Consider the following 25,457-nt stretch of genomic DNA (forward strand, 5'->3'; position numbering starts at 1 on the left):
ACTATAAAGGAATCACAAAAACACTGAAAAACACACAAAGACATGGAAGCTAAGTAACATATTATTAAACAACAAATGAGTCAACCAAGAGATCAAGGAAGAAATCAAAAGATACCTTGAAACAAATGAAAATGAGGACACAGCAATCTAAAATCTGTTGGACCCTGGGAAAGCAGTCCTAAGAGGGAAATCCATAACAATAAGGCCTGTCTCAAAAAAAGAAACAAACAAACAAACAAACAAAAAAAAAACCGAGGGAAAGTTCAAATAAGCTATCTAACTTCACACTTAAAGGAATTTGAAAAAGAACAACAAACAAAGTCCAAAGTGAGTAGAAGAAAGGAAATAACTAAGATTAGAGCAAAAATAAATGAAATAGAGTCTTAAAAATGATACAAAAAACCCTGGCTGGCGTAGCTCAGTGGATTGAGCATGGGCTGTGAACCAAAGTGTCACAGGTTCGATTCCCAGTCAGGGCACATGCCTGGGTTGTAGGCCATGACCCCCAGCAACCACACATTGATGTTTCTCTCTCTCTCCCCCTCCCTTCCCTTTCAAAAAAAATAAAAATAAAATCTTAAAAAAAAGATACAAAAGATCAATGAATCCACAAGCTATTTCTTTGAAAAGATAAACAAGGTTGACAAAACTTTAATGAGATTCACCAAGAAAAAAAGAGAAATGACCCAAATTAATAAAATCATAAATGAAAGAGGAGAAAGAACTTACACCAAAGAACTAAAAAAGGATTTGTAAGAAAATATTATGAACAGTTACATGCCAACAAACAGGACAACCTGGGTGAAATGGATAAATTCTAAGAAAAATACAGCCTTCAAAAAATAAATCAGGATGAATCAGAGAATCTGAATAGATAGATTATAACTAATGAAATTGAAGCAGTTATCAAAAAACTCCCAACAAACAAACCCCCTGGACCAGATGGCTTCACAGGTGAATTTTACCAAACATTCAGAGAAGACTTAACAACTCTCTTTCTCAACCTATTTTATAAAATTCAAAGGGAAATAAGGCCCCCAAACTCATTCTGTGAGACCAGCATTATCTTAATTCCAAAACCAGATAAAGACATTACAAAGAAAGAAAATTATAGCCCAATATCCTTAATGAACATATATGCTAAAATCCTCAATGAAATATTGGCAAACCAAATACAGCAATGCAAATCAAAAAGATCATACACCACAATCAAGTGGGATTTATTCCAGAAGTACAAGATTGGTACAATATTCACAAATCAGTAAATGTAATAGATCACATAATCAAAATAAAGGAACAAAACCACATGATCATATCAATTGATGCAGGGAAAGCTTTTGTTATAACCTAGCACCTTTTTATAATCAAAACTCTCAGCAAATTGGGAATAGAAGAAACACATCTAAATATAATAAAAGCCATATATGACAGACCCACTGCCAGCATCATACTCAATGTGCAAGAACTATAAAGCCTTCCCCTTAAGATCAGGAACAAAGACGGGATGTCCATTTTCACCTCTCTTATTCAACATAGTACTAGAAGTTGAGGCAACAGCAATCAGACAAGAAGAAAGACATTAAAGGCATCCAAATTGGAAAGGAAGAAGTAAAACTGTCTTTATTTTCAGATGGCATGATACTGTACATAAAGAACCAGAAAGATTCCACCAAGAAATTCATTTACCAAGAAACTGATAAATGAATTCACCAAAGTAGCAGGATACAAAATTAATATCTAGAAATCAGTTGAATTTTATATGCCAATGATGAACTAACAGAAAGGGAAATTAAACAAAAATCCCATTCACAATTGCTTCAAAAAGAATAAATATCTAGGAATAAACCTAATCAAGGATGCAAGGACCTGTACTTGGAAAAATTATAAGACACTGAAAAGAAATAGAAGGTACAAATAAGTGGAAACACATACTGTGTTTATGAATAGGAAGAATTAACATCATTAAAATGTCCATACCATCCAAAGCGATCTATAGATTCAATGCAATTCCTATCAATATTCCAATGACATATTTCCCAGAACTAGAACAAATATTTCAAAATTGTATATGGAACCACAAAAGGCCCCACATAGCAACAACAATCCTGAGAAACAAGAGCGAAGTTGGAGGAATCATGCTACCTAATATCAAACTATAGTACAAGGGCATAGTACTCAAAACAGCATTGTACTAGCATAAAAAGATACACATAGATTAATGGACAGAAATAGAGCCCAGAAATAAACCCACTTTTATAGTCAATTAATATTTGACAGAAGAAGCAAGCACATAAATGGGCTAAGGATAGTTTATTCAATAAATGGTGTTGGGAAAATTGGACAGATCCATGCAGAAAAATGGAACTAGACCACCTTCTTACACCATACACAACAAATAAGTTCAAAATGGATCAAAGAATTAAATGTTAGACCCCATACCATAAAAATCCTAAAAGAAGACACAGGCAGCAAAATATCAGACAGTGCCTGTAGAATTTTTATCAGTTATATCTCCCCAGGCAAGGGAAACAAAAGAAAAAATAAATAAATGAGACTATATCAAACTAAAAAGTTTTTGCACAACAAAGGGAATCATCAACAAAATAAAAAGACAACTCACAGAATTAGAGAACATATTTGCCAATACATCTGATAAAGGGTTAATATCTAAAATTTATAAACAACTTAACAAAACTCAACACCAAAAAAACAAACAACCCAATTAATAAATGGGCAAAGGACCTCAATAGACACTTTTCCAAAAAGGGCATACAAATGACCAATAGACATATAAAAAGATGCTCAACATCACTAATCATCACAGAAATGCAAATTAAAACCGCAATGTGATACTATCTCACACCTATCAGAATGGCTATCATCAATACATCAACAAACAACAAATGCTGGAGAGGATGTGGAGAAAGTGGAACCTTTTTGCACTGTTGGGGGGAATGCAGACTGGGGTAGCCACTGTGAAAGCAGTGTGGTCAGGGGAGGTGGGAGGGGATAGTGGGGGGAAAAGGGAGAAGGGATTTCAGGAACATCTACAAGGAACACATGGACAAAACCAAGGATGGGTGGGGTCAAGGGTGGGAGGTGGGGATCACTGGGGTGGAGGGAGTGGTGGGGGGAAATGAAGACAACTGTACTTGAACAACAACAAAAAATAAAAATAAATAAGGCATCTATATGAATAAAAATACAATAAATAAATAAATAAAAATAGATCTGCTTTTTGAACCAGTGATCCCACTTCTAGGAATACATCTGAAGGAATCCAAAACACTAATTCAAAAGAACATAAGCACCCTGTGTTCATTGCAGCATTACTTACAATTGCCAAGATATGGAAGCAACTCGTGTGTCCATCAATAGATGAATGGATAAAACAACTATCGCACATTTATGTGGAACCACAAAAAACACCGAATAGCCACAACAATCTTGAAAAAGAAGAACAAAGTTGGAGTAATTGTGCTACCTGATATCAAACTATACTGCACCATAGTAATCATAATAGAATGGCACTGGCATAAAAACAGACATATAGATCTATGGAACAGAATAGAGAGCCCAGAATAAGCATATTCAAATATGGCCAATTAATATTTAACAAAGGTGGCAAGAACATACAATGGGGTAAAGATAGTCTATTCAATAAATGGCATTTAGACAATGGACAGTTATATGCAAAAAAGTAAAACTAGACCACCTTCTTACATTGTACATATACAAAAAATAAACTCGAAATATATTAAAGACTTAAATGTTAGTCTTGAAATCATAAATCTCCTAGAAGAAAACATAGGCAGTAAAACCTTGGACATTTTTTGTAGCAATATTTTTCAGAAATATTTTATCTCTTTGGGCCAAGGCAACAAAAGAAAAAATAAACAAATGGGGCTATATCAAATGAAAAGGTTTTGCACAGCAAGGAAACCATCAACAAAGTGAAAAGACAACCCACTAAATGGGAGAACGTATTTGCCATCTGATAAGGGGTTAATATCCAAAGTTTACTGAAAACTTACACAACTCAACACACAAAGAAACAGAGTTCAGTTTATTTAAAAAATGAGCAAAGGCCCTTGTCTAGTGGCTCACTTGGTTGGAGCATCATCTTATACACCAAAACATTGTAGATGGGTTCAATCGCTGATCAGGCACACACCTAGGTTGTGGGTCCAGTCCCTAGTCAGGACACATATGGGAGGCAACCAGTCTATATTTCTCTCTCTCTCTCTCTCTCTCTCTCTCTCTCTCTCTCCTCTCTCTCTCTCCTCTCTCTCTCTCTCTCTCCATCTCCATCTCCATCTCTATCTCTATCTCCGTCATCTCTCTCCCCTCCATCCTTCCCTCTCTGCCTCTCTCTAATATCAATAAACATATCCTTGGGTGAGGTTTTTTTAAAAATGGGCAAAGGACCTGAATGGACGCTTCTCCAAACAGGACATGCAGATGGCCAATAGACATATGAAAAGATACTTGATGTCACTAATTATCAGAGAAATGCAAATTAAAACCCCAATGAAGGATCACCTCACACCTGGCAGAATGGCTATCATCAACAAACAAGTACTGATGAGGATGTGGAGTAAAAAGAACATTTTTATACTGTTGGTATACAGATTGATGCAGCTACAATGGAAAACAGTATGGAGAGTCCTCAAAAAAATAAAAATTGAACTGCATTATGACCCAGTGATTCTGAAGAAACCAGAAACACTAATTCAAAAGAGCATATTAGGGAAGACCCACCAAAACTCAGGAATTTAATTATAAAAATTGTGAATTTATTCTTACATGTTTAAAATTCAGTCACCTTCAAAGTGCTCTCCATTTGATGCAATGCACCTATCGAGACTTTTTTCCACTGCTCAAAACAGTTTTTGAACTTGTCAATTTTGATGCTGTTTAGTGCTTCTATCATTTTTTGTTTCACCTCTTGCACATCAGCAAAATGTTTCCCTTTGAGGACTTTTTTCATCTGGATTAATAGGAATAGTGGGACATAGGGATCATGTTGTTTTTGATCAAAAACTGCTGAACACTTAGTGCAGTGTGAGCAGGTACACTCATAAATCACCCATTGTGAAATGGGCAAACGCACCGAGTCTTCAAAAAAAATTCACTGAAGTTGGATGCAGCCTCTCACAACAATGCCAGGCGGTACACTGACAGAGATGGGTTCCTAGAACACTTACTTAGCAGGGGAAGCCTATACTACAAGGGGCCCACCATCCAGAACCTAATTTCGGCTTTTTTTGGGGTCCTGTGTCACATGCACTCCTTTGTTCATTGCAGCATTATTTACATAGCCAAGATTGGGAAGCAGCCTTAGTACCCATCAGTAGATGAGTGAATAAAAAAGCTTTGGTACATTTATACAGTGGAATACTACTACACAGTAGGAAAAAAGAAGAAATTAATAATATTTGCCAAAGCATGGATGAATCTGGAGAGTATCATGCTAAGTGAAGTAAGCCAGTCAGAGAAAGAAAAGTGCCATATGATTTCACTTATAGGTGGAATCTAATGAACAAAATAAACTAACAAACAAAGTAGAAACAGACTCATAGAGACAGAATACAGACTGGCAGCTGCCAGAGGTGGGAGTTTGGGGGGCTGGGTGAAAAAGGTGAAGGGATTAAGCAAAAAAAAAAAAGTCATAAACACAGGCAACAGTGTGGTGATTACCAGAAGGAAAGGAGGGCATGGCGGGAGGTAGCAGAGGGTAAAGGGGGATAAATGGTGATGGAAGGAGACTTGACTTGAGGTGGTAAACACAATTCAATATATAGATGATATATTCTAGAGCTGTACACCTGAAGCCTATATAATTTTATAAATCAATGTCACCCCAATAAATTCAATAAAAATAATAAAAAATAAAATGTCAGTTCAGATCACATCACTCCTCTGTTTTAAACCTTTGGTGGTTTCCCATTATCTTTTGATCAGGGCTCTCAATTCTGGCCCTATTGACATTTGGGGCTGGATAAATCTTTGTCCTAGGACTTATTCTGTGCATGGCAGAATGTTTAATGACCTCCCTAGTCTCACCTACTAGATATCAGTACACTCCCCCATACCCTGACCCAAATCATGACAACCAAAAATGTCACCAAACATTGCCTAATGTACCCTGGCGGGGCGGGGTGGGGGTGTGTGCAAAAACATCCACCTTAGTGTGGAACTTTGGTGAGTTACAGTAATCTTCAAGATCATTCCTGGGTCACATGCTCATCCAGAGAGCCAGGCTGGAGTGAGTTCCACCTAGAATGGAGCAAGATTCTTGAGATCTCATTTCATCACTCTACTCAGAAAGGCACACTTGAAAACATAAGAATTGTTTATTTCTGGAATATTTCATTTAATATTTTCAATCTGTGGTTGATGACAGGTAAATGAAGACATGTAAAGTGAAATCCCAGATAACAGAGAACTACTGTACTGTCACCAAAAGAAGAGAAATGGATGTGGAACTAACAAAACAATAAACAGACAGGAACGGAAATTCTGGATAGCATCCCCAAACCTCCCATCTATTTCCCATTTCTCTGCTTTCCAGTGCCTGGCACTGGGACTGGCCAGGAGAAGCCTTTATTCTGTGACTCTCCAATAGTCTCTTCCATTCCCCAAACTCTCCATCAGCACATACAGTCTGTTATGATACATGTAGAAGACAGACAATTTATAAATTTAAACCTCCACCCACCAAAATTATAGCTCAGTTTTCATACACTCTGCTTTGTCTCACATGTAAGGAATCTTGCCACAGACACCTTTTTATGGAGTCATGGTAAAGCTTTGTTGGTGTTTGTGAACAAAGACACAAGACACCGTGATTTGGTCCTCCAGGCTCAGTCAAACTTTACAGCAGCAGGGTTGCATTCTAATCAAAGGCACATCTTTCAGTGCCCACTAAAATCTCCCTTTACCTTTTGCATCCCAGTGATCAGGGAACAATGACTTAGCTCAGCTGCAACTAAACAGAACTCAAAAACTGAGTGACCAGGACCCACCATTCATCTCTTAATGGAGAAAAAAGGGCAGAATTAGAAGTAAATCTGACAAAAGTATAAAAATGTGTCCTTCAGTTTCCTCTTCTCAAATGTAAGGTTTGTGGACAGAATTAGAATAGAGCTGAAGCACCAATTCTCAAAGTTTTGGGTCTCAGAATGCCTTTACATGTATGCAAACTATTGAGGTGTTATTCATGTTGGTTATGTCTATCAATATTTCCTATATCAGAAAATAAAACTGAAAAGTTTTTAAAATGTTCATATTAAATTTACTTGAAAATAATGATAGGACTGATGGCATATTAACATAAATAACATATTTTTTTAAAGATTTTATTTATTTATTTTTAGAGAGGGAAGGGAGGGAGATAGAGATAGAGGCAGAGAGATAGAGAGAAACATCAATGTGCGGTTGCTGGGGGTTATGGCCTGCAACCCAGGAATGTACCCTGGCTGGGAATCGAACCTGGGACACTTTGGTTCCCAGCCCGTGCTCAATCCACTGAGCTACACCAGCCAGGACAGATAAATAACATATTTATATTAAAATAACTACTAAAACCAAAAAAGTGAGAGAAGAGCATTTCTTTTTACATTTTTGCAAAGCTCTTTAGTATCTGGCTTCACAGAAGGTGGATAGATTCTCACGTCTGCTTCTGCATTTGATCTGCTGACAAATGCTTTGGTTGAAGTATCAGAGGAAATTATAGCTCAGAAATATATGTGGGTAGCAGAGAAAAGTGTTTGAATAGCCTCTGAAAATAACTGTGCTAGTCTTTTTTGATAGTACACCAAAACTCAACAAGCAGTAGTGTCTTAAAGACTAGTTGCCATGTGGAATCTGAAACCATTGTAACTAACTTTTCATGCTCTAGTGCATTAAATCAATTGTTCTCATTTGCCTAAAATGACTCTTTACCCATGGATAATTTTGTAGTATCATGCAATAGTCATGGGAAATATTGGTTCACTGAGTTATACAGGTCTTTCAAATTTAGCACATTTCATTACCCAATATTTTTTAAAAATCACACTTTCTCACAGGAGCAGATAAAGGAAAATTTGTAATTTTCATTTGAAACTTTGAATTGTATCTTTGGCAACAAATACTACCAGTTGCTTTTCTTGAAGAGACAGGCTCACTTAGTTCATTTTTTGAGAAAATGTCTGCCAGATCCCCAACCCTGAAGAACCATAATTTGCCTGTCAATTGTTTGTTTAAGTAAATATGGTGTTCCATGGGAGAAAAGCAGCTAGTTCAATGCACAGCTCAGTCACACAAGTGCCTTTCCTGGAGACCAACATTGCACTTTGACATAAAGCCCAAGCACTTTACACGTACTTACCACTTTGTTATATACAATGTTTGAGATTTATTAAAATATAATAATAAAATTTGTGTTTTTTTACTGCTTCATCAAGGACTTTTCCAAATAAAACTAACATTTTCTTGAACAGGAGTAAGTGGTGGTGATAAATACTTTGGTGCTATTACCTTGGTCCATGCTCAGCCTCCAGCAGTCACTCAGAGTTGTTTTTGTCTTATTAGTGCAAAATGTCAAAGCAGTAAAACAGGGCAAATACATCTTATTGCTGCTATGAAATACTCTTGATGTTGCAGACCCCCATGACATGGTCTTGGGTGGGGGCTCCTCTTACCCACCCCCAGAGGTTAACAACACACTTTGAGAATGCTGGGCTATGATATTAGCATTAAGGACATCAGCTTTTTTATTTAAAAGGCCTGGGCTTGAATCCTACCTCTACCCCTCACTAGCTTTGAAAATTTGGGACAGTTGCTTCTCTGAGTTCCATTTGCTCATCAGTAAAATGGGTATAATATCCACCCCACTGGCCTCTTGAAAAGACTAAGTGGGCTAATGCATGTAAGCACTCAGTATACACTCACTATTGTTGTTTAGTAAGTGCTAGTGTTTCCAAATGTGACTCACACAGATTTCCTAAGCAGGGCTGTCCAAATTTTGGGCATCTCTAGGCAACACTGGAAGAAGAAGAGTTGTCTTGTCTGGGTCACACATTAAATACACAAGCACTAATGAAAACTGATGAGCAAAAAAGGGTTTTACGTGAATTTATGATTTTGCGTTGGGCCACATTCCTAGATGTCCTGGGCTGCATATGGCCCGTGGGCCACAGGTATGACACTCCTGCAAGGTTTTCACCACCTCATCAACTTTTAGCTTCAGTTAGCTAAATCCTCACCTATTATGGCAGAAAGTCAATAGATTATAAATTAAGAAATAGGGGGTGAACCTATTATGTCAAGTTTTGGATGGAACCATGAGAAAAACCAAGTCAGAAATGGTGAAAAAAAAGGAAAAGCTTGCTATGAAGAGCAGGACTCAGGGTGAGGAGGCACAAGCACTCCTGAGGTAAATGCTTGTCATTAAAAACACTTCTAAGTGATTTGATGTTTTAAGTTGTGTGCATTGTTGGGAACTGCCCTGCCTGGTTTCAGAAGCTGTGACCCTCTCATGGCTAAGGCTGAGTGAGAGACCTTGGGACCATAAGCCACTAAGGAGACAAAGCTTATCTCCCTGGCAGGGGCATTGCCTCTACTTCTTTTACTTCACCCTGCCTGGACCCCATGCTTGATCAGTTAGCTAATGATGGGTAAGATTCCTCAAGGGAGGGACGACCTAAGATAGGCATGATCATGGGGGACCCCAGGGAAAGACTTGGGCACTATAGAAAAAGGGGATGATGGACCCTTGCCCTTCAGCTTTGACATAGCCTGAGTCATCATTCTATCTGCAATAAGTCTCCTAATCTCTTGGATGTCTTACTTCCCCTGCCTGACTTAAGCCTGAAACAATGCCTTAAGCCTGAAACAATGCTGGAGGTGGGTGCTGCCCTGTGCTGGAAAGGGTGGGTTTCCCTAGGGCAATCAGGCCTAAGAAAGAATGCATAAAATCCTATGAAACCTGTTTGCTAATACCCTCCATTTAAATAATAAGGGACCAAGCAAGAGGTGAGTTTGTTCCCCAAAATTTTATGGTGCTTTAAGTATCTGACCCTGACTCAAAATAGGCCCTCAGAGTTCTTTGAATGTTATCTATTGTTTAATCATTTCTGCTTGACAATGACTGATGAGCTTTATTCCTGTGCAAAGTGAACCCAATAAAAGCTTGTCAAGGCAAGGGTCAGGGTGCTCTCCCCTTGAGAGAGTTGCCGTGCCACCCCTTTTCCTCCACAGAACTCAGAATTCTGGGTGAATTTATCTTGTTATCTCATCCATAATGCCACAGACACTGCAGGCTGGTGTCTGCATCAGTGCATAACTAAATGTCTTAATAAATTGTAAGATAATGTTTAAAAGCTTTTGAGTAAAGTATGAAGAGTTTGAATGTGAAGAGAAAAATATAACATTTCTAATCTCTTCGACTTACTGAGCAGAAAAATAGGAAAATTATATTCATTAGATATTTACTAAACTGCAAGTAGCAATCATTTAGGGGTGAGGGACTGAGATTGTAGTAAAGGTAGAGGAGAAACTTTGTCTTGTCTATTTCTGTTTTAAAAATTTATATTGAAAATATGTTTTTGTATTACTTTTATATTAAAAGTATTTTAGTTAAGAAACACAGTAGAAAAATATACTACTCAAAGAATAGGACAAAAGTTAAATATCCAGGATTTTTTGTTAAACAAGAGATATGTATAGTCATTCAATTTGTCTCCATGGATTTCTAGAGATAATCATCCTGTTCTCTTCCCCCTTTCCTAAGGGATTAGAAACCAGGAGGCTGAATTCATTTCCACTCCAGCCCCTAGCAGTTAGAAGTCAGTTCTCTGTGAACCCTACACAAGCTTTTACTGCATTTGGCAGGTGGGTGTTGAGCACGTATGGTAGGCAAGGCACAAGCCCTAAGACAACATTTCTGTGACAAGGCCCTTCCCATGACTAATCCAAGACCCCTACTCCAAGCTCCATGAGCATCCTGCACTGTTCATCTGGGTGCATTTCTCACCCACTTTCCTACACATTTTTGAACTTACCAAAGACAGGAACTTATCTACTTTATTTTCTGCTGAATCCTCAGCACCTAATGCAGTGTCTAGCACATAGTAGGTGCTCAATAAGGACTTACAGGGCAGGTGACACAGGCTGGAAGTACCTCCAAATGCAAACCACTCATGTCACACCTCCTAAGGATCTCCAAGCTAGGAAGGGGGACCTGAATGGGAGAAGATACCAGCTGGAGTGGAGAAGGGTGGGGATTCTGCGAGTTAGGGAAGGTCTGCCTGATAGGAAAATGACTCTAAGATTCAGTAATCATTTGAAACCTCCATTTTCTTGTCATTTTTTTTACCCCAGTACCTCACAGTGAGAAATATAATACTGAAAATGATATGACCTTATCTTCAGGAGAAGAACAACAATGATGAAGAGATGCTATTCCACTGTGTCCAGTCTTAGAGAAGAGCAAGGCAGAGATGAGGCAAAAGATTTAAACACTAGAGCTGACAGTCTTGCTGCAGGGAGCAAGGGAGATCACAAGACAAATTGTTCTTTTTGTCAAGCAGCAAATTATGCAGTTAAGGAGAAGACTCAGATATGGCAAACTCAAGAACATGTTATTCCTGCACTCAAAGTCAAAGTCCTTACAACTTCCTTTAAGATCCTGAACTACCTGGCCTCCAGTACCCCTGGCTGATCTTCTATGCTTCTCCTCCTCATTCCTCCTCTTCAACCACACTGGTTTCCTTGCTCCTGAACAGCCTAGGAACATCCACACCTCTGGGCCTTTGCATTCACTGTTCCTTCTGCCTGGAGTACTTTCCTCCTAAGAGCCACCTGGCTTGGCTCCCCATCTCCTTCGTATTTTAGATTAAATGTCACCTTCTCAGGAACCCTACCTTGACCACACTATTTAGGATTTCATCCTTCTTCCCACCCAGCCCATCCTCCTGCTGTAGAACAGTTTGGAGGAAGTCCAGGGTTCAGGGCCAAGACTCTCCATTTTCTCAGCCAATGGGAAGCCACTGCAGCTAGGCCCCAGGGAGTCTAACTAGGTAATTGTTTTGGGGAAAGGCCCAAACTGAATTTTCCTGGGTTCAGACCTTAATATTGCTTGGAACCCAACCTCTGCCATCTCCTCACTGCTTGGAAGCTAAGCCATCACCCACCAGATTGAAAGAGCAGAAAGGAACAATTGCTATGCTGTGCTGCAGAGCTTGGACTCAGATTCACACTGTTGCCTCTTGATTTGGTCTTTTTATTTTTCTCTATACACTTAAAAAGTCCTTTGATTGTGAGCCAGATTCAAATTTTCTGAGAAGTAATATTTTGAAAAACCAGGACTTACTTGATAGTATATATTTTAAGACATTTTAAGCTGATAAACAATTAACTGGTTCTGCTGTCCTGGAATCAGTGAAGGGTGAAAATGATTTGCTATAAACATGCATCTATATTAACTGCTCTATGCCAAAAACAATTTCCACAGGTGACAGTAGAATTTTATAATAGATGAGAAGGTGGAAGACACCCATGAGGTTTTTAATCACTTTAATTTTACAGGTAGGTGTTATTGCATTTCAAGGCAGCTATATGTGATGCTGAACAGCATATGTTGCAGAATACAAAATGGTAAAAATTCCTTTTCTTAAGCATGCAGGTAACTAAATATATATAGAATCTTATGCCCAAAGAATAGAAACCATGTCTGCTGGATGTGTGCACAATATGTTCACAGAACATGTGCTTTCTTTTTTCTTCCCCAAGTTTGCCCCAGAGTATTGAGGGAATTGTTTAATGAGACTATGGAACTACTCTAGATAATATTCAAGGAAAATATAAAAAATAAGGGATGGAGAAATAATGTTGTCTAGTCAGACTGCCTCAAACTATAGGAGTCTGCATTACTAACACTTGTTGCAGGGACTATAGGATATTATTTAAAAGGTGATTTGTAAGCACATAAGAGCAGAAGAGTGATTGCTAGAGATTAGTATGGTTTTCTAGGAGAAGCTCAAGGTGACTGAATTACCTCAAGCAACGAATTAAATGTATATCCATTGAGCATCTAATATAAGCCAGGCTCTGGTTCTAGGCTGGCATTTCAGGGAAATATGGTAGATAAAGAATATTTTGACAATAATAAGGTACTTGATAATGCTTCTCTACAACACTCAGATTAAAAGGTGGACAGATGATGTTAGGTCTTGCCTGCCCCAAGCTCATCTTGGTTGCCCAATTTTAGACTATGCGGGCACAAGGTCACTGAGGACCAATATACATTGGTCTATTGCAGATCTGGTGGGTATTTGGTGGTCTTCAGAAATGCCTTTGGCCCTCTAAGTGCACTGCATGAGAATTGGGTGGGCTGCAGATCCCTAAGTCACAGAGTTATCCAGTCAGAAATCTTGACTCTTGCCTGACACAGAGTCTAAAACTCAAAGAAATCAAATAAATGATGTGGCCAAGTTTAGTCCTCAGGAAGTGAGACAGCTGCAAACTTAACAGCAGCCCTGAGTTTCCAAACTCCAAATCTTCAGTGTAGAAGTTGTCAGAATCTGCTGATGGTTTGTTCACCTGCCCCAGTCAGACTCTTTGGGAAAGAAACTATTCTCAATTCTAATGATTGGTATGGCCTATTTAAAAATATATATATATATTTGATCTATTTGAAGAGGTGGTATTATTTGAAGTTTTTGGTTTTTTGTTTGTTTTTGCAGCCTAGTGTTGCAACATCTAAATCATGCTAGTTGTACCATTTCTTTTCCTTGACCTTGCTTTCTAGATTTGGAATAAAAATTGGCAAATGTTTGGGGTTTTTTTTTTGGTAGTATTTGTAGTCATTGAGAGATTCAGAGCCAACGACTGACACAAAAGTGTCTTTTACATAGTAGTGGGCAGTTTGGAGAAGACCTACCCCACCAGGTTTGGGCCCTTGAATTAAGGGAGTGAGTGTGGTGGTTACAGTGAAGCTTCTAGTTGAAGCGCCAGCCCTGCCACCACCCAGCAAGTAACGTGTGAGCTACTTTACTTCTCAGCTTCAGTTGCCTCATGTGAAATAGGCCTACAAGTGGCAAATAGGGCTATTAGGAGATACATTTGCATCTGTTTATCCAATTGCATGGAGTAGAGTTGGAGTCCCAGGTCTGTTTCTTCCTAACCATGTGCTCTTCTGGTTCTCTCTGTAAAATGAGGCAATAAAAGTATCTTACTCCTGAGAAGTCACAAGGATTAAATACTATTTGTCAAGTGCTTACTTAGAACAGTACCTGACATATGGTATATACCTGTTAAGTACATAAATAAATATTCAGGGTTTAGCCCAGAAATGAATGCTTCATCTGTCCCAGTAATCATAGCTTGGCACAAAGTGCTCATTAAGTGTTAGATATTAATTATCTTTACTAATTCCTGGTCACCTCTTTCTGGGATTCTCATAGTCCATCCTCTTCTTCAGCTTCTTTGGAAGTAGACCTGAAGATCCATATTGGAATCTTACCTGCTTACTGATCCCAGGAGGAAGGGCACACCTACCCTGGAAGTGAGTTCCTCGTGCAAACTCAGAAAGCAGCCCCGAGGTGAGTTTCTTGACTTGCTGAGAGCTCTCTTAGACAGGGGAGCTCCTAGTCTAGACTTTACTATTTATCGGCATCACTTGGGAGCAAGCCTTGAGAGATCTTCAAAATGCTAGCTAAATCTTGAATTCTCCTTCTCCTACCTAATTTCTGCTTTTTCTCAGTTTTAACCAGCTCCCCTGCTCCTTGTCCCATAAGTGTCAATACTTCTTCGGGTTCTGTCATTTTCCCTCCTTATGTTCACTGGGTTTTCTCTGGCACTTCTTCTGTACTTTTGTGTCTTCATTTACCACCTATGTTTAGATAATTCTAAGTATCATTTTAGGTTTCACCTCCATCCCAAGCAATATATTAGTTATTCTTAAAATTTTTGGAGTATGAGACTCTCCATAGAAGTGCATATTCACACATTTTACTTGAAGCTTCATGAGCATACCAAATCTTATCCATGGAGCTACATGGAGGGGGGGTACCTCTATAAAAAGTCCCAATACCAACTGCCTTTTGTGGTCCTCAAACACTTCACCCCCACCCACCCAAAATCTCTGTCTGATTGGAACTACCACTAGTGTCACTTCTTTTTATTGCCATCAGAACATTGATTCACAAAGCTTTCTTCTCTTGCCAGCCCCAAAAATGTTTACTGTGCACGTGGTCAGGGGCTGCCTTTTCCTGGAGAGCATTAGAGAAAAGAGGATCTCATTGACTTTCTGTCAGCCTCTCCATGTCTCAGAAAGAAGCCAAGGCATATGTACATGAGCAAAGGACTAAGTGAGAATTGTCCAGGAAATAAGGGATGACCCAACAGAATGTCTGATCAGATGAACAGTCTATGATAAAGGCACATAGTGAAAGAAAAAGAAAAGCAATTCAATACTCCTGGAAAAACAAAGGATACTTACTTCCAGAAATAAAATGTTATCATAGATTTCTATACATTCATTCAGTGAGATATAGCAGGGGTCAGCAACCTTTGCTTTTTCTGTAAAGGGCAACACAGTAAATATTTTAGGTTTTGCAGGCTAGGCAGCAAAATTGAGGATACTATGTAGGTGTATATATAACAAGAGAGAAAAAAATTTTCCACAAATTTTTATTGGCAACATTAAAAATTATAGATGTTTAAATATGAATTTCTTATTTTTATGTGTTGTGAAATATTATTGGATATTATTTATTTTTCAAACATTTAGAAATGTACAAAATATTATCAATTTATGAGTTATACAAAAATAGGCAATGAGATGATTTTGGCCCATGGGTTGTAGTTTGCCAACTCCTGAGATATATGTTTCACATTCTATACAATGTTGAGTCTTAAACTTTTAGAATTTTAGAGACAAAGCATGATGATGTTTACCATGTTTATTTTATGAGTCTCAAATCAGTGGAGTATAACTGTGTAACTGTTTTATTTTTCAACTGTGTTATATCCAATCCTTCATTTCCTTAATGATATTTTGGGCAGATCTCATAACTTTTCAGTAACTTTTGGTTGTTGAAATTTCCAATTGTATATCTGATTGTAAAGTTATATCCCTGATCCTAGCACCTTCAGTATGTTGTGGCAGGGAGCAGAAAGAAAAAAAAAGGCCCAAATACCACTTGGTTGGGTGAAGGTGCAAACCTCTATTGTTCTTCATTACTGCTTCTCCAGTGCTGTGCTAGCTAGCACTGGAGAAGCAGTAATGAAGGCCTCTCTGCATGTCAGGGTGCTTTCTGTTGACTGTCTTGTAGAAATACATGTATTGGTTTTCAGAGGGCCCTGGGTGGCTTTCCACTGCAACTTCCTTCTCTGATGTGGGCTATCTGAGTCTGGTCCAGCCTGAAAAGGCTTCCACCCTGCATTAGCTTTCAGCACTGACAACTCATGGCCCCATGCTGCTGAGCTTGAGGTACTTTGTGAATATTTTTAAAAGGCCCTCCTCCCTTTAGACAGACTCAGTTCTGAACCAAGATGCATGGTTTGGGAAGTGAAGCATGGGATGACTGCTTGACCCCTGCTCGACTCCTAAGCCACACCCTGCTGGGCAGGGTAACATCTTCTTAAATGTCATGCAACACTGGCTATGACTTCTTGCTTAACAGGCTGCTCTGTTGGGTGGGATGCTGACAAAATGGCTCAATCACAGGTATCCACTATTGGATCTACTAAACTCACAGGATCTCCCCATTCCTAACAGGCTTCCTCGTTGCCAGTCTCTCTCTCGGCCCTGGAGTTTAACTCAACTTTCTTGCTGAAGTAGATGCAAGAGCAGATGAGCAGTTGGGCTAACTAACAAGTATCCAACCCAGGAATGATATGCCAGTCTCTTTTTTCCAGGCACCCTCAATTTTGATGAACAATGCTTCTTGAAACCATTGAGGAACTAAAAGTATTGGGAGGAAAGATAGTGGTATAAGGAAGTTAGTATCGTTTTTCTTAGCAAATAAATATTGTCTAAAATGGATGAATCAAGGACTACTGGTCAACATATTATTAGAGGTATGAAGGAATGAAGGAACCACAAGAAGAACTGAGGCAGAAACAGTGGAAAGAAATTGCTACTTTTGTTTTCTTATCTTAACAGGTGAAGAAACTTTTGCTCAGAGGTTAACCAACTTCCAGGATAAAAATGCATGTCTACCTGACCTCAAAACCCCTGTTGTCTGATATTCTCTTTTGTCTCTCATAAATTATTAAAGGCCCATTTACTCCTACACTGAAAAAGTGGGCTCTGGCAGGGTTGTGGGAATGGGGAAAAAGAACAACAGCACTGGAGTTTTATATAGGCTTCTCTTTAACCTCAGAAACAGTGGTTCATTGGTGGTACTTCTACATGTAAGAGTATAATTTTCAAATTGTTAGTAACACAGTTTCGTTCTTTTAAAATACACAGGGAATTCATGTCAAGTTATTCACCAGTGAGGGAACCAGCTGAATGACAAAGCTGGTTCAAAAGAGGGTGTTATATTTTTTTTCAGTGAAAGTATTTTGAAATAAGATTGTTAAGTTACATATAAAACTGATTAATGTCCCACAGGGTAGGCAATAAATCCACAATATTTGTGTTGATCTCCTCTAATGAACAGAAATCACTTGCATCTCTACCGAACAAAAACTTTACATACATCTTCTGAAGCTTTCTACAAGTAAACATATAACTATGCAGCTGGGCTTGAATTCATAATGAAAGCTAAGTCAGACAAAGTTACATTCCCCAACAGAATCAGAGGGCCCCTTAGGTAAGCTAATTAGACACCGCTCTATGAGATCATTAAAAGAACAGAGTCTTCTTTTTGCCCAATTCCTTGTTTTATTTTTTCCTGATGCTGGTAACCCACACTGGCCACTCAACTATGGAATGCAAATCACTTGCCTTTATTATAATCCAGAAGATAAAATTTCAAATATGAACCAAGCAGAAGTATTTTCAAGGCATCTACTTCCTCAGATGGGTAGAATCTTAGAGTCAGAAGGTAGAGGGGCTGGATTTGAGGTAGAAAGAAGAAGAGTATAGCCTTTCCACCTATAATGACACATCTAGGAGTAGGATTCAAAATACTTAAACACTAGTAGGACCCAAGACCTGCCAATCAGAATAGATGCTTTCTTAGGGCTGGAGTAGGATCATGATGGTCTTGCTGGGCCATGTCTTAACCCTTTATCTGACAGATCTAACAGATGTCTGGGAGATTCTAGGAAGGGCTAGGGTGGCTGTATTGATGGTGGGGGTTTGGTGGGGGGTAGGTGCTGGGGACTTGGGCCAGGAGCTGTTTACCAACAGGTAAGGAAATATTTTAACATTTTAATAACTTGTGTGGCTATACAGACAAGTTCTGGCTGAATGTTAGTCAGGCTCACATCCTTATTAATACTTCCACTACCTCAGTCCTGACCCACCTCCCAAACACAGTTATGGTCACTCTTCGTCACCCTGCCTGAACACTCCAGCCCATGTCTTTCTTGGGCTTTAGGGACAAGGAGGAACAGTTCAGGAAAAGGAATAGGGAGACATTCAGGAGTAAGAAAAAGAGTAAGACAGTTCTGATATATTTCACACTCATGTCTAAAGGAAGGCACAACATTAGATCTAGAATAGGAGGCACAGAAATGACTACTTGATACTGTTTGTAAGCTCTAGGGATATTGCAGTGCCACCAACAGGCAAGAATCTCTGTCTTTATCAAGTTTCTATTCTACTGGGAGATAGGAAAAGTATGAGTTCATGTGTGTGAAGGCACCTGGAACTGGGCTTGGTACACAGGAAATACTTAACCACTGTTACATCCTTGTCTCAACCCATCCTCAACCACATCTTTCCTGCTTCCCCGAAGGCTTCTGAACACATAAATAAAGCTGGAACCCCATCTGGCTGAAAAGTCAACCATCTGGAGATTTGGAAATATGGGAGAACTTCTAATGATGGGCTAATTTTTTTTAAAAAAATTTCAGCCACATGTTTGATGTCATCCAGGCCCATCTGTAGCAGAAATAGCAGTTTATTGAAACTCTTTTCCATAATTTTAATTTCCATGCCCTAAAGTCCTAAATGGGCTTCCTTTTCTTAGTAGGCATTTAAAAAATGAATTTAAAAAGTGATTATTGACTAATGAAGAGCAATTCAGGATTCAGATTTGAAAATATAATAAATTTGAATTAAAAAGGACTTTTAGGTAACTTCTAGGGCTCAAAACTGGCAGCCCATAGGTCAAATTCAGCTACAAAGCAAGTTTGCTTTAGCTGACAACATATTTTTATTTTTTAAGAACATTTTTATTTTTAAAAAGATTGTATTAATTTATTTGTAGAGAGAGAGAGGAAAGGAGGGAGAAAGAGAGGGAGAAAAACATTAACATGTGGTTGTCTCTCTCATGCCCCTGATTGGGGGCCCGGCCCACAATCCAGGCATGTGCCCTGACCAGGAATTGAACCTGTGACCCTTTGGTTTGTAGGCTGGCACTCAATCCACTGAGCCACACTAGCCAGGGCTGACAATATCTTTCTAAAAAGTTGAATTAGTTGCCTGTATTTTAAAGATCAAGACATTTTATATCTGGCATTTTAAAATTTGAAATATTGGGCCAAATTGGTACATATTTCCCCAAGGTAAAAATCAACTTAAGCTAAGTAGTAATTGTCCCTTAGAATGGGCTTGAGCTCTCTAATTTGCCACAGCCCCCACCACTCTCTATTGCCCTCACATTGAGACAAAGTTTCAGTTACATCTTCCTAAATGCACTCTTACCCCTTCCTGATCCCCATAGAATTGAGTGAAGAATACTGTGAAATGCTTTTTTCACACTTTATATTACCTGCCTAGTCCACATGAAAATTTGGATTGGCACTCCCTAATATTACCTGAAGCTCTCATTTTAAAGATGTATTTGTTTGTTCATTTATTTTAGAGATAGGGTAAGGGAGGGAGAAAGAGAGGAAAGAAACATCGATGTGGAAGAGAAACATCAATTGGTTGCCTCTCGTAAGTGCCCCACCTGGGGACGAAACCTGCAACCCAGTCATGTGCCCTGACTGAAATGGAACTGGCGACCTTTTGTTTTACAGGACAATGCCCATCAAACTGAGCCACACCAGTCAGGGCTGAGGCTCTCATTTTAGATTTGGATAAATGGAGATCCAAATGAGGAAAATAACATGCACAATTCATGTAAATATTAGTGACAGAAATGTGATTAGCTGCCAGGGTTCCTCGCTCTTAGGCCAGTGCAGTGGTCTTTCCACTGTCTAAATCCATCATTTTGATTGTATCTAGGACTTCAAGAAAGAGGTTTTCCCAATGAAAGCATCATATGTCAAGCATGTTTTCATTCAAATTCACACGTTGCCATTGAAAACCTACAGCAGGTTGGGGCACTACTCCATGAATGCTTTGCATACTTTCCAGATAATGAGTCAGGCATTTGTTCTGGTTTCTCAGTGTGGGTATCTCTACATAGGTCGATTGTTTTTATATTCCAAGCATGTCCTTGCTGCCTCTGAGTCTGAACCTGTCTGGTGGCTCCTGTGCCCCCGCAGACACTGCACAGGCATGCTGAGTGTTCTGGGATGTGGGGCATCCGAATGGAAAGAGCCATGTGTCTGGGCGTTTTCACAAGCTAATGTCTGTACATTATAGTAGCAATCTATATCCACCAGTGCATTAGTTAATGTTCTCTAGCAAGTGCTCTGAGAAGCAACATGGCTTAGGTGAAGTAAGTGACTGCTGACTTGAAGTATGTGACCTTGGCAAAGTTATATAACTTCTCCAGCCTCAGTTTCCCCATCTATAAAGTGAAGGCAGTAACACCTGTATCACTGAGCTCCTTTGAAGGAGAAAATTAATTTTTCAAAATTCTTAGAACAGTCCTAGCTCCTAGTAAATGCTAATATAAATGACATTATGGTGAGTTATAGAAATGAAAACTGGAAACATTCCTTCTCTTGCTTCAGTAATGTGATCTTTCCTAACACATGTAGTCATCCCTAAGCCCATTGTAAATATTCAGTACACATTGGCTTTAACATCATAATAGCTTGTAGGACTTTTAGAAAATTTAGACTCCAGTGATCCACTGCAGACCTATGGAAATAGAGAATCTAGTTGTGGGATCTGATAATCTACTTTTTAAGCTCCTTATGTGATTCTGATAACTAGCCAAGTTTGAAAGCATTTGATGTACTTGAATACCTTTCTAATACTTGAATATCTCCAGTGGTGGGGAACTCATCACCTCTTAAAGCTTCCTATTCTACACTGAATACATTTTTATACTGAGGCAAAACCTGTTTACTTCTAGCTCCCACTTCTACCCCCTTGAAGCCACACGAAGCATTTCAAATCTCTTTTTCCTGACAGCTCTTCAGATTTGCAGACAGTTGTCATGTTCCTGCTGAGCATTCTCTTCTTCTGGGCAAAATGGCTACATTCTCTCATGGTTCTTAAAAAAGTGTGGATGAACTGACTCTTCTAATTTGATATCTTAAAAAATGAGCTACAAAACCCCTACTTCTACCCTGTAATTATCCTTTGACACTTAAAGGGTCAGAAAAAATGAAGATGTTGAGGCTCTGGGAGATACCAAACAGGAAATGGTTGTGCTCTTTCATCCCATCAGAGCATAGGCTCATCTACTGCATGTGTCTGCCCATGCAGAAAGCAGAGGCTCCTGTAAATTCCTTGAACACTTGGTGTAGTCACTACATGAAGAAAAATCTTTTTTAATAGCAGTTGTAGCATTTGTTTGTTTGTTTATTCTTTTTCTTTATTGAATTTATCAGGGTGGCACTGGTTAACAAAATTACACAGGTTTCAGGTGCCCAATTCCACAGCACATCATCTGTACACTGTATTGTGTGTTCACTACTCCAAGTCAACTCTCTTTCTATCACCATTTATCCTTCCTATACCCTCTTCCATCTCTCCTCACCCTCCAAGAAAAATCTTGGCTTCAGTTTCAGCTGGGCCCATCTAGGCATTGGTTATATGGGTGTACATATAGCTAAAATTTTATTGTGAGTCATTAAAGTTTATGCCTCTTACTGTATCTAGTACTTCAAAAATGTAAACAAAAATGCACGCTGGATCAAATTGCATGGAGACTGCAACAAATTTTCTCAAAAGAATTCATCTGAACCAAGAACATATCTTTAGATTCAACCAATTCCTATTTAATTCAAATTCTCACTTTCCACAGAATGCCTGGGTGGGGCTCAAATTCCTTGTGCAGATTGTGGGCATAAGACAGGATGTTGGAGAAAAGAGAAAACTTCAGTCAGGAAATGCTAAAGGTTCAGGAATCATAGGTCCTAAAGGGGGAAGCTAGAACTGGTGTTGAATTGTGCATTCTGAGGTTTAGTTACAAGAGGCAAAAGAATCAGAAATAACTGAAACATGGTCTACATGTGTAGATATTGGTAGGGGTCTCCGATCATTTCTTATGCCACCCCTAGAACCGTGCAGGCATCAAAACATCCACAAAATTACAGCTTTACAAAAGATCATTCAATTCCTTATAGTCAATATAAGAAAGCAAATTATAGAATTTCCTAAGGTAAATGACTTCACCATACCCAACACCAAATGATCACAAATATTAGCTTTTTATTTCCTAAACAATTATTCTTTAATTTCTATCAGTACACTGGATAAAATAAGAGGTTTGGATAGGGCTAATTTAAGACCACCTATTCCAAATCAATCATTTTCCAGATTAATAAACTGAATAGGACAAACGTTTTAGCCAAGGCTGTGCAGATAGTTTGCAGCATTACCCAGGTATTCTGACTTCATGTACAGTGATTCTTTTTGCATTTAAAATAGTCTTTTCCCACCTGGACTTTCCACCAGCTACAAATCTGCATTGGAAGCAGACTCAATTGTAGTAAGTCTTGCAGTCAGAGAGCAGTTGTTCAGAGTGTCGGAACATGGGAAGAAGGCCAGGGAATGAAGCAATATTACACTAGCAAGTGATGTCATAGCATGATTTCCTAAATGATTGACATAAATGCAAGTTCTCAAGAAGCCCTGATGAGTGCCAGCCAGTGAGAATGCAGGCATGGAGAACCAATGATGAACAAGGGAAGAGAGCATATAGAAAACCCAGCTTTTCTTACCCATGATTGTGACAACCTTCAGAGATTCTTTAGAAGCCCATGTAAACTCCCTTCTAACCCTTTAAACCAGGGCCTTCCCTCAGGCACATAGGCTCCAAAAGCTTTGATTTTCTTCTCTTTCTGTTTTCTATCACTGACATCCAGCCATTGTCTAGTGATGCTTAGAGTGACTCCTGGTGTAGTGAAGGCAAGTTTAAACCCAAGAGCTTGACATTCTAACATTGATCTGTCCTCTTCATTATAATTGAGAACTAATTTTCAATTTTTAAAATTAGAAACAATAAGCTACCATTCTTGGAGAATCAGTCTTATGCAAATATCATGGAAATGTATTTTTGGGGTGTTGGGATGATTTAGGAAAGAAGACATGTGGATACCAAATACCAAGACTTCAGTTTTGTTTTTATCCCAAAATAATAAAATGTGTATTAAAAAGGAAATATGCTTAAAATGTGTGTATGTGTGTATGTGTGTGTGTGCAGGAGTTCACATATGTTAGTGTGGAACTGGTTGGCAATGGAAGTTCATGAAAATATCTAGTTAGACCAAACTCAGAAGAAATTGATAAGACTATGTTGATAAATAAGGAATAGCTTAGAGTGTATCAGACTAGGTCAAGGAGTTGCGCTGTGTGTGTGTGTGTGTGTGTGTGTGTGTGTGTGTGTCTTTTCCCCTCTCCCTCTTCCTACCTCCCCTCTCCCACTGAAATATAATTTAAACAGAAACAAAGACCCCATGTCAAGCCAGAGATCAAAGCAGTTCACAATATGTTTAAGGATTTTTGTATTTGAGGACGTTTCTCAATTGCAGAAGCTACCTAGAGTGCTATAAAACCTCATATCATGAAGCTTATACTAAAAACAATCAATAAGATCCAACCCCTTCATCCTACACAACACAGCATTGGTCTTGCTGGGAACAGTCTGGATGTCTGCACCTTCTCAGCAATAATTTGAACCATTGTTTTTCCTTCCATTCACTGCCTCAACCTCCCCCAACCCCCCAGTGGAGTATCAGAATATCAGAAACTGGATTATTAGGGGCCACTGAGAGGAATTTGTAAATACCTTCCAGGCAGCATGTCCTCCAGAGCCCCGAGTGGGTCATTACTTCTTCATTCTTCCTGCTGGTTTCATTATCACTTGTAGATTTAGTCCTGCACACACCTCTGGAATATAACCAGTAGTCCGTGCCCACTGCAATGGTCATTAAACTAAAAGCTGCGAAGGCTCCCACAGTGGTGATCAGCATCTGGATACCTCTGTCACACATCCTCATAATTCTTCATGGTATTCTGAATGGCTGGGGGTTGAAGGGGAAGTTCAATGCCAGAGAAAAAAAATCACTCTGCAGCTGGATAACCTAGGACAGGCTCTTCCAAAAATTCCTATCTCCTTTTGTCAGCATCCACAGGGACTTTGGGAAAGCTGGAATTTCCTGTCTGGAGCTCTCTCCAGTTCCCTGGTCTTCCTATGGCCCTCGGAAGGGTGCAGGCTCCAGGGGGTTGGTCCACATCACTGCTGTCTTCTGAGGGTCCCTGGGTTCCTTTCATTCCTCAGGAGCTTGGTAAAGATGAGAGTCTGTGCAGCGCATGGCTCCGGAACCTGGAGCTATCAGCTCGGTTTGAGATGCGCCTGGCTCCTCACAGCCCCGGGAGACTCAAAGCAAAGAAATCTAGAGAGGTCTCTGTGTGTATGTGTGTGTGCGCGCGCGCGCTCGCGCGCGCGTGCGTGTATGCGTGTGTGTGTGTGTGTGTGTGTGTGTGCGTGTGTGCTTGTGGGTGCGCGAACGCGTGTGCTGGGGGTGAGGGCGGATGGCAAAAAATAGCACTGCTGGGAGGCGGGTCGCTGAGAAGAGTGTTCACTGCTTCCCAGCCTCCGAAGAAAGCTTTCCTCCTGCTCCCGACACCCCCGCTCAAACTGGAGAAAAGATAGTCTTGGGGCTGGGGCTGACAGTTTCAGTGGAGGGAAAAGGGGTCCGTGGTGCTGAACGGACAGCTCCCTTTCCGTTGCCCCGCCTCCGCCTTCCAAACGCCGGGCCTTCCATTCAGGTCCGTGGAGCTGAACCTGCAGCTACCAGTCTCTCAGTACCATTGCTCCACCCTAGCCTTTCTAGTGACTGGGCTAAAGACCTCGGCTGCACAAGGGTCCTCCTCCCCAACGCCCTGTAGCCATGGGCTGTCCAGTTAAGCCTACGCTCCGCTCAAAGTTTGGGGAGCTCAGGACAGTCCGAGTCCCGGCTCCTTGCACTGCACCACAACCCTGTTCCTCCGCTCCCGC

The 25,457-nt window shown here is 39.6% G+C and overlaps 1 protein-coding gene across 1 annotated transcript in view; it reads right to left on the reverse strand.

Annotated features, from left to right (window-relative positions):
• CACNG3 (calcium voltage-gated channel auxiliary subunit gamma 3) overlaps positions 1 to 25,141 on the reverse strand; it is an 88,876-nt gene extending 63,735 nt beyond the window's left edge. Inside the window, exon 1 of the mRNA XM_028524923.2 lies at positions 24,246 to 25,141. Coding sequence (XP_028380724.1) covers positions 24,246 to 24,456 — 211 coding nt within the window. The 5' untranslated portion in view covers positions 24,457 to 25,141. The remainder of the gene's footprint in view (positions 1 to 24,245) is intronic.
• Between the last annotated feature and the right edge of the window lie 316 nt (positions 25,142 to 25,457).

The sequence above is a fragment of the Phyllostomus discolor genome, chromosome 3 (assembly GCF_004126475.2).
Source record: "Phyllostomus discolor isolate MPI-MPIP mPhyDis1 chromosome 3, mPhyDis1.pri.v3, whole genome shotgun sequence".
Taxonomy (NCBI): Eukaryota; Metazoa; Chordata; class Mammalia; order Chiroptera; family Phyllostomidae; genus Phyllostomus; species Phyllostomus discolor.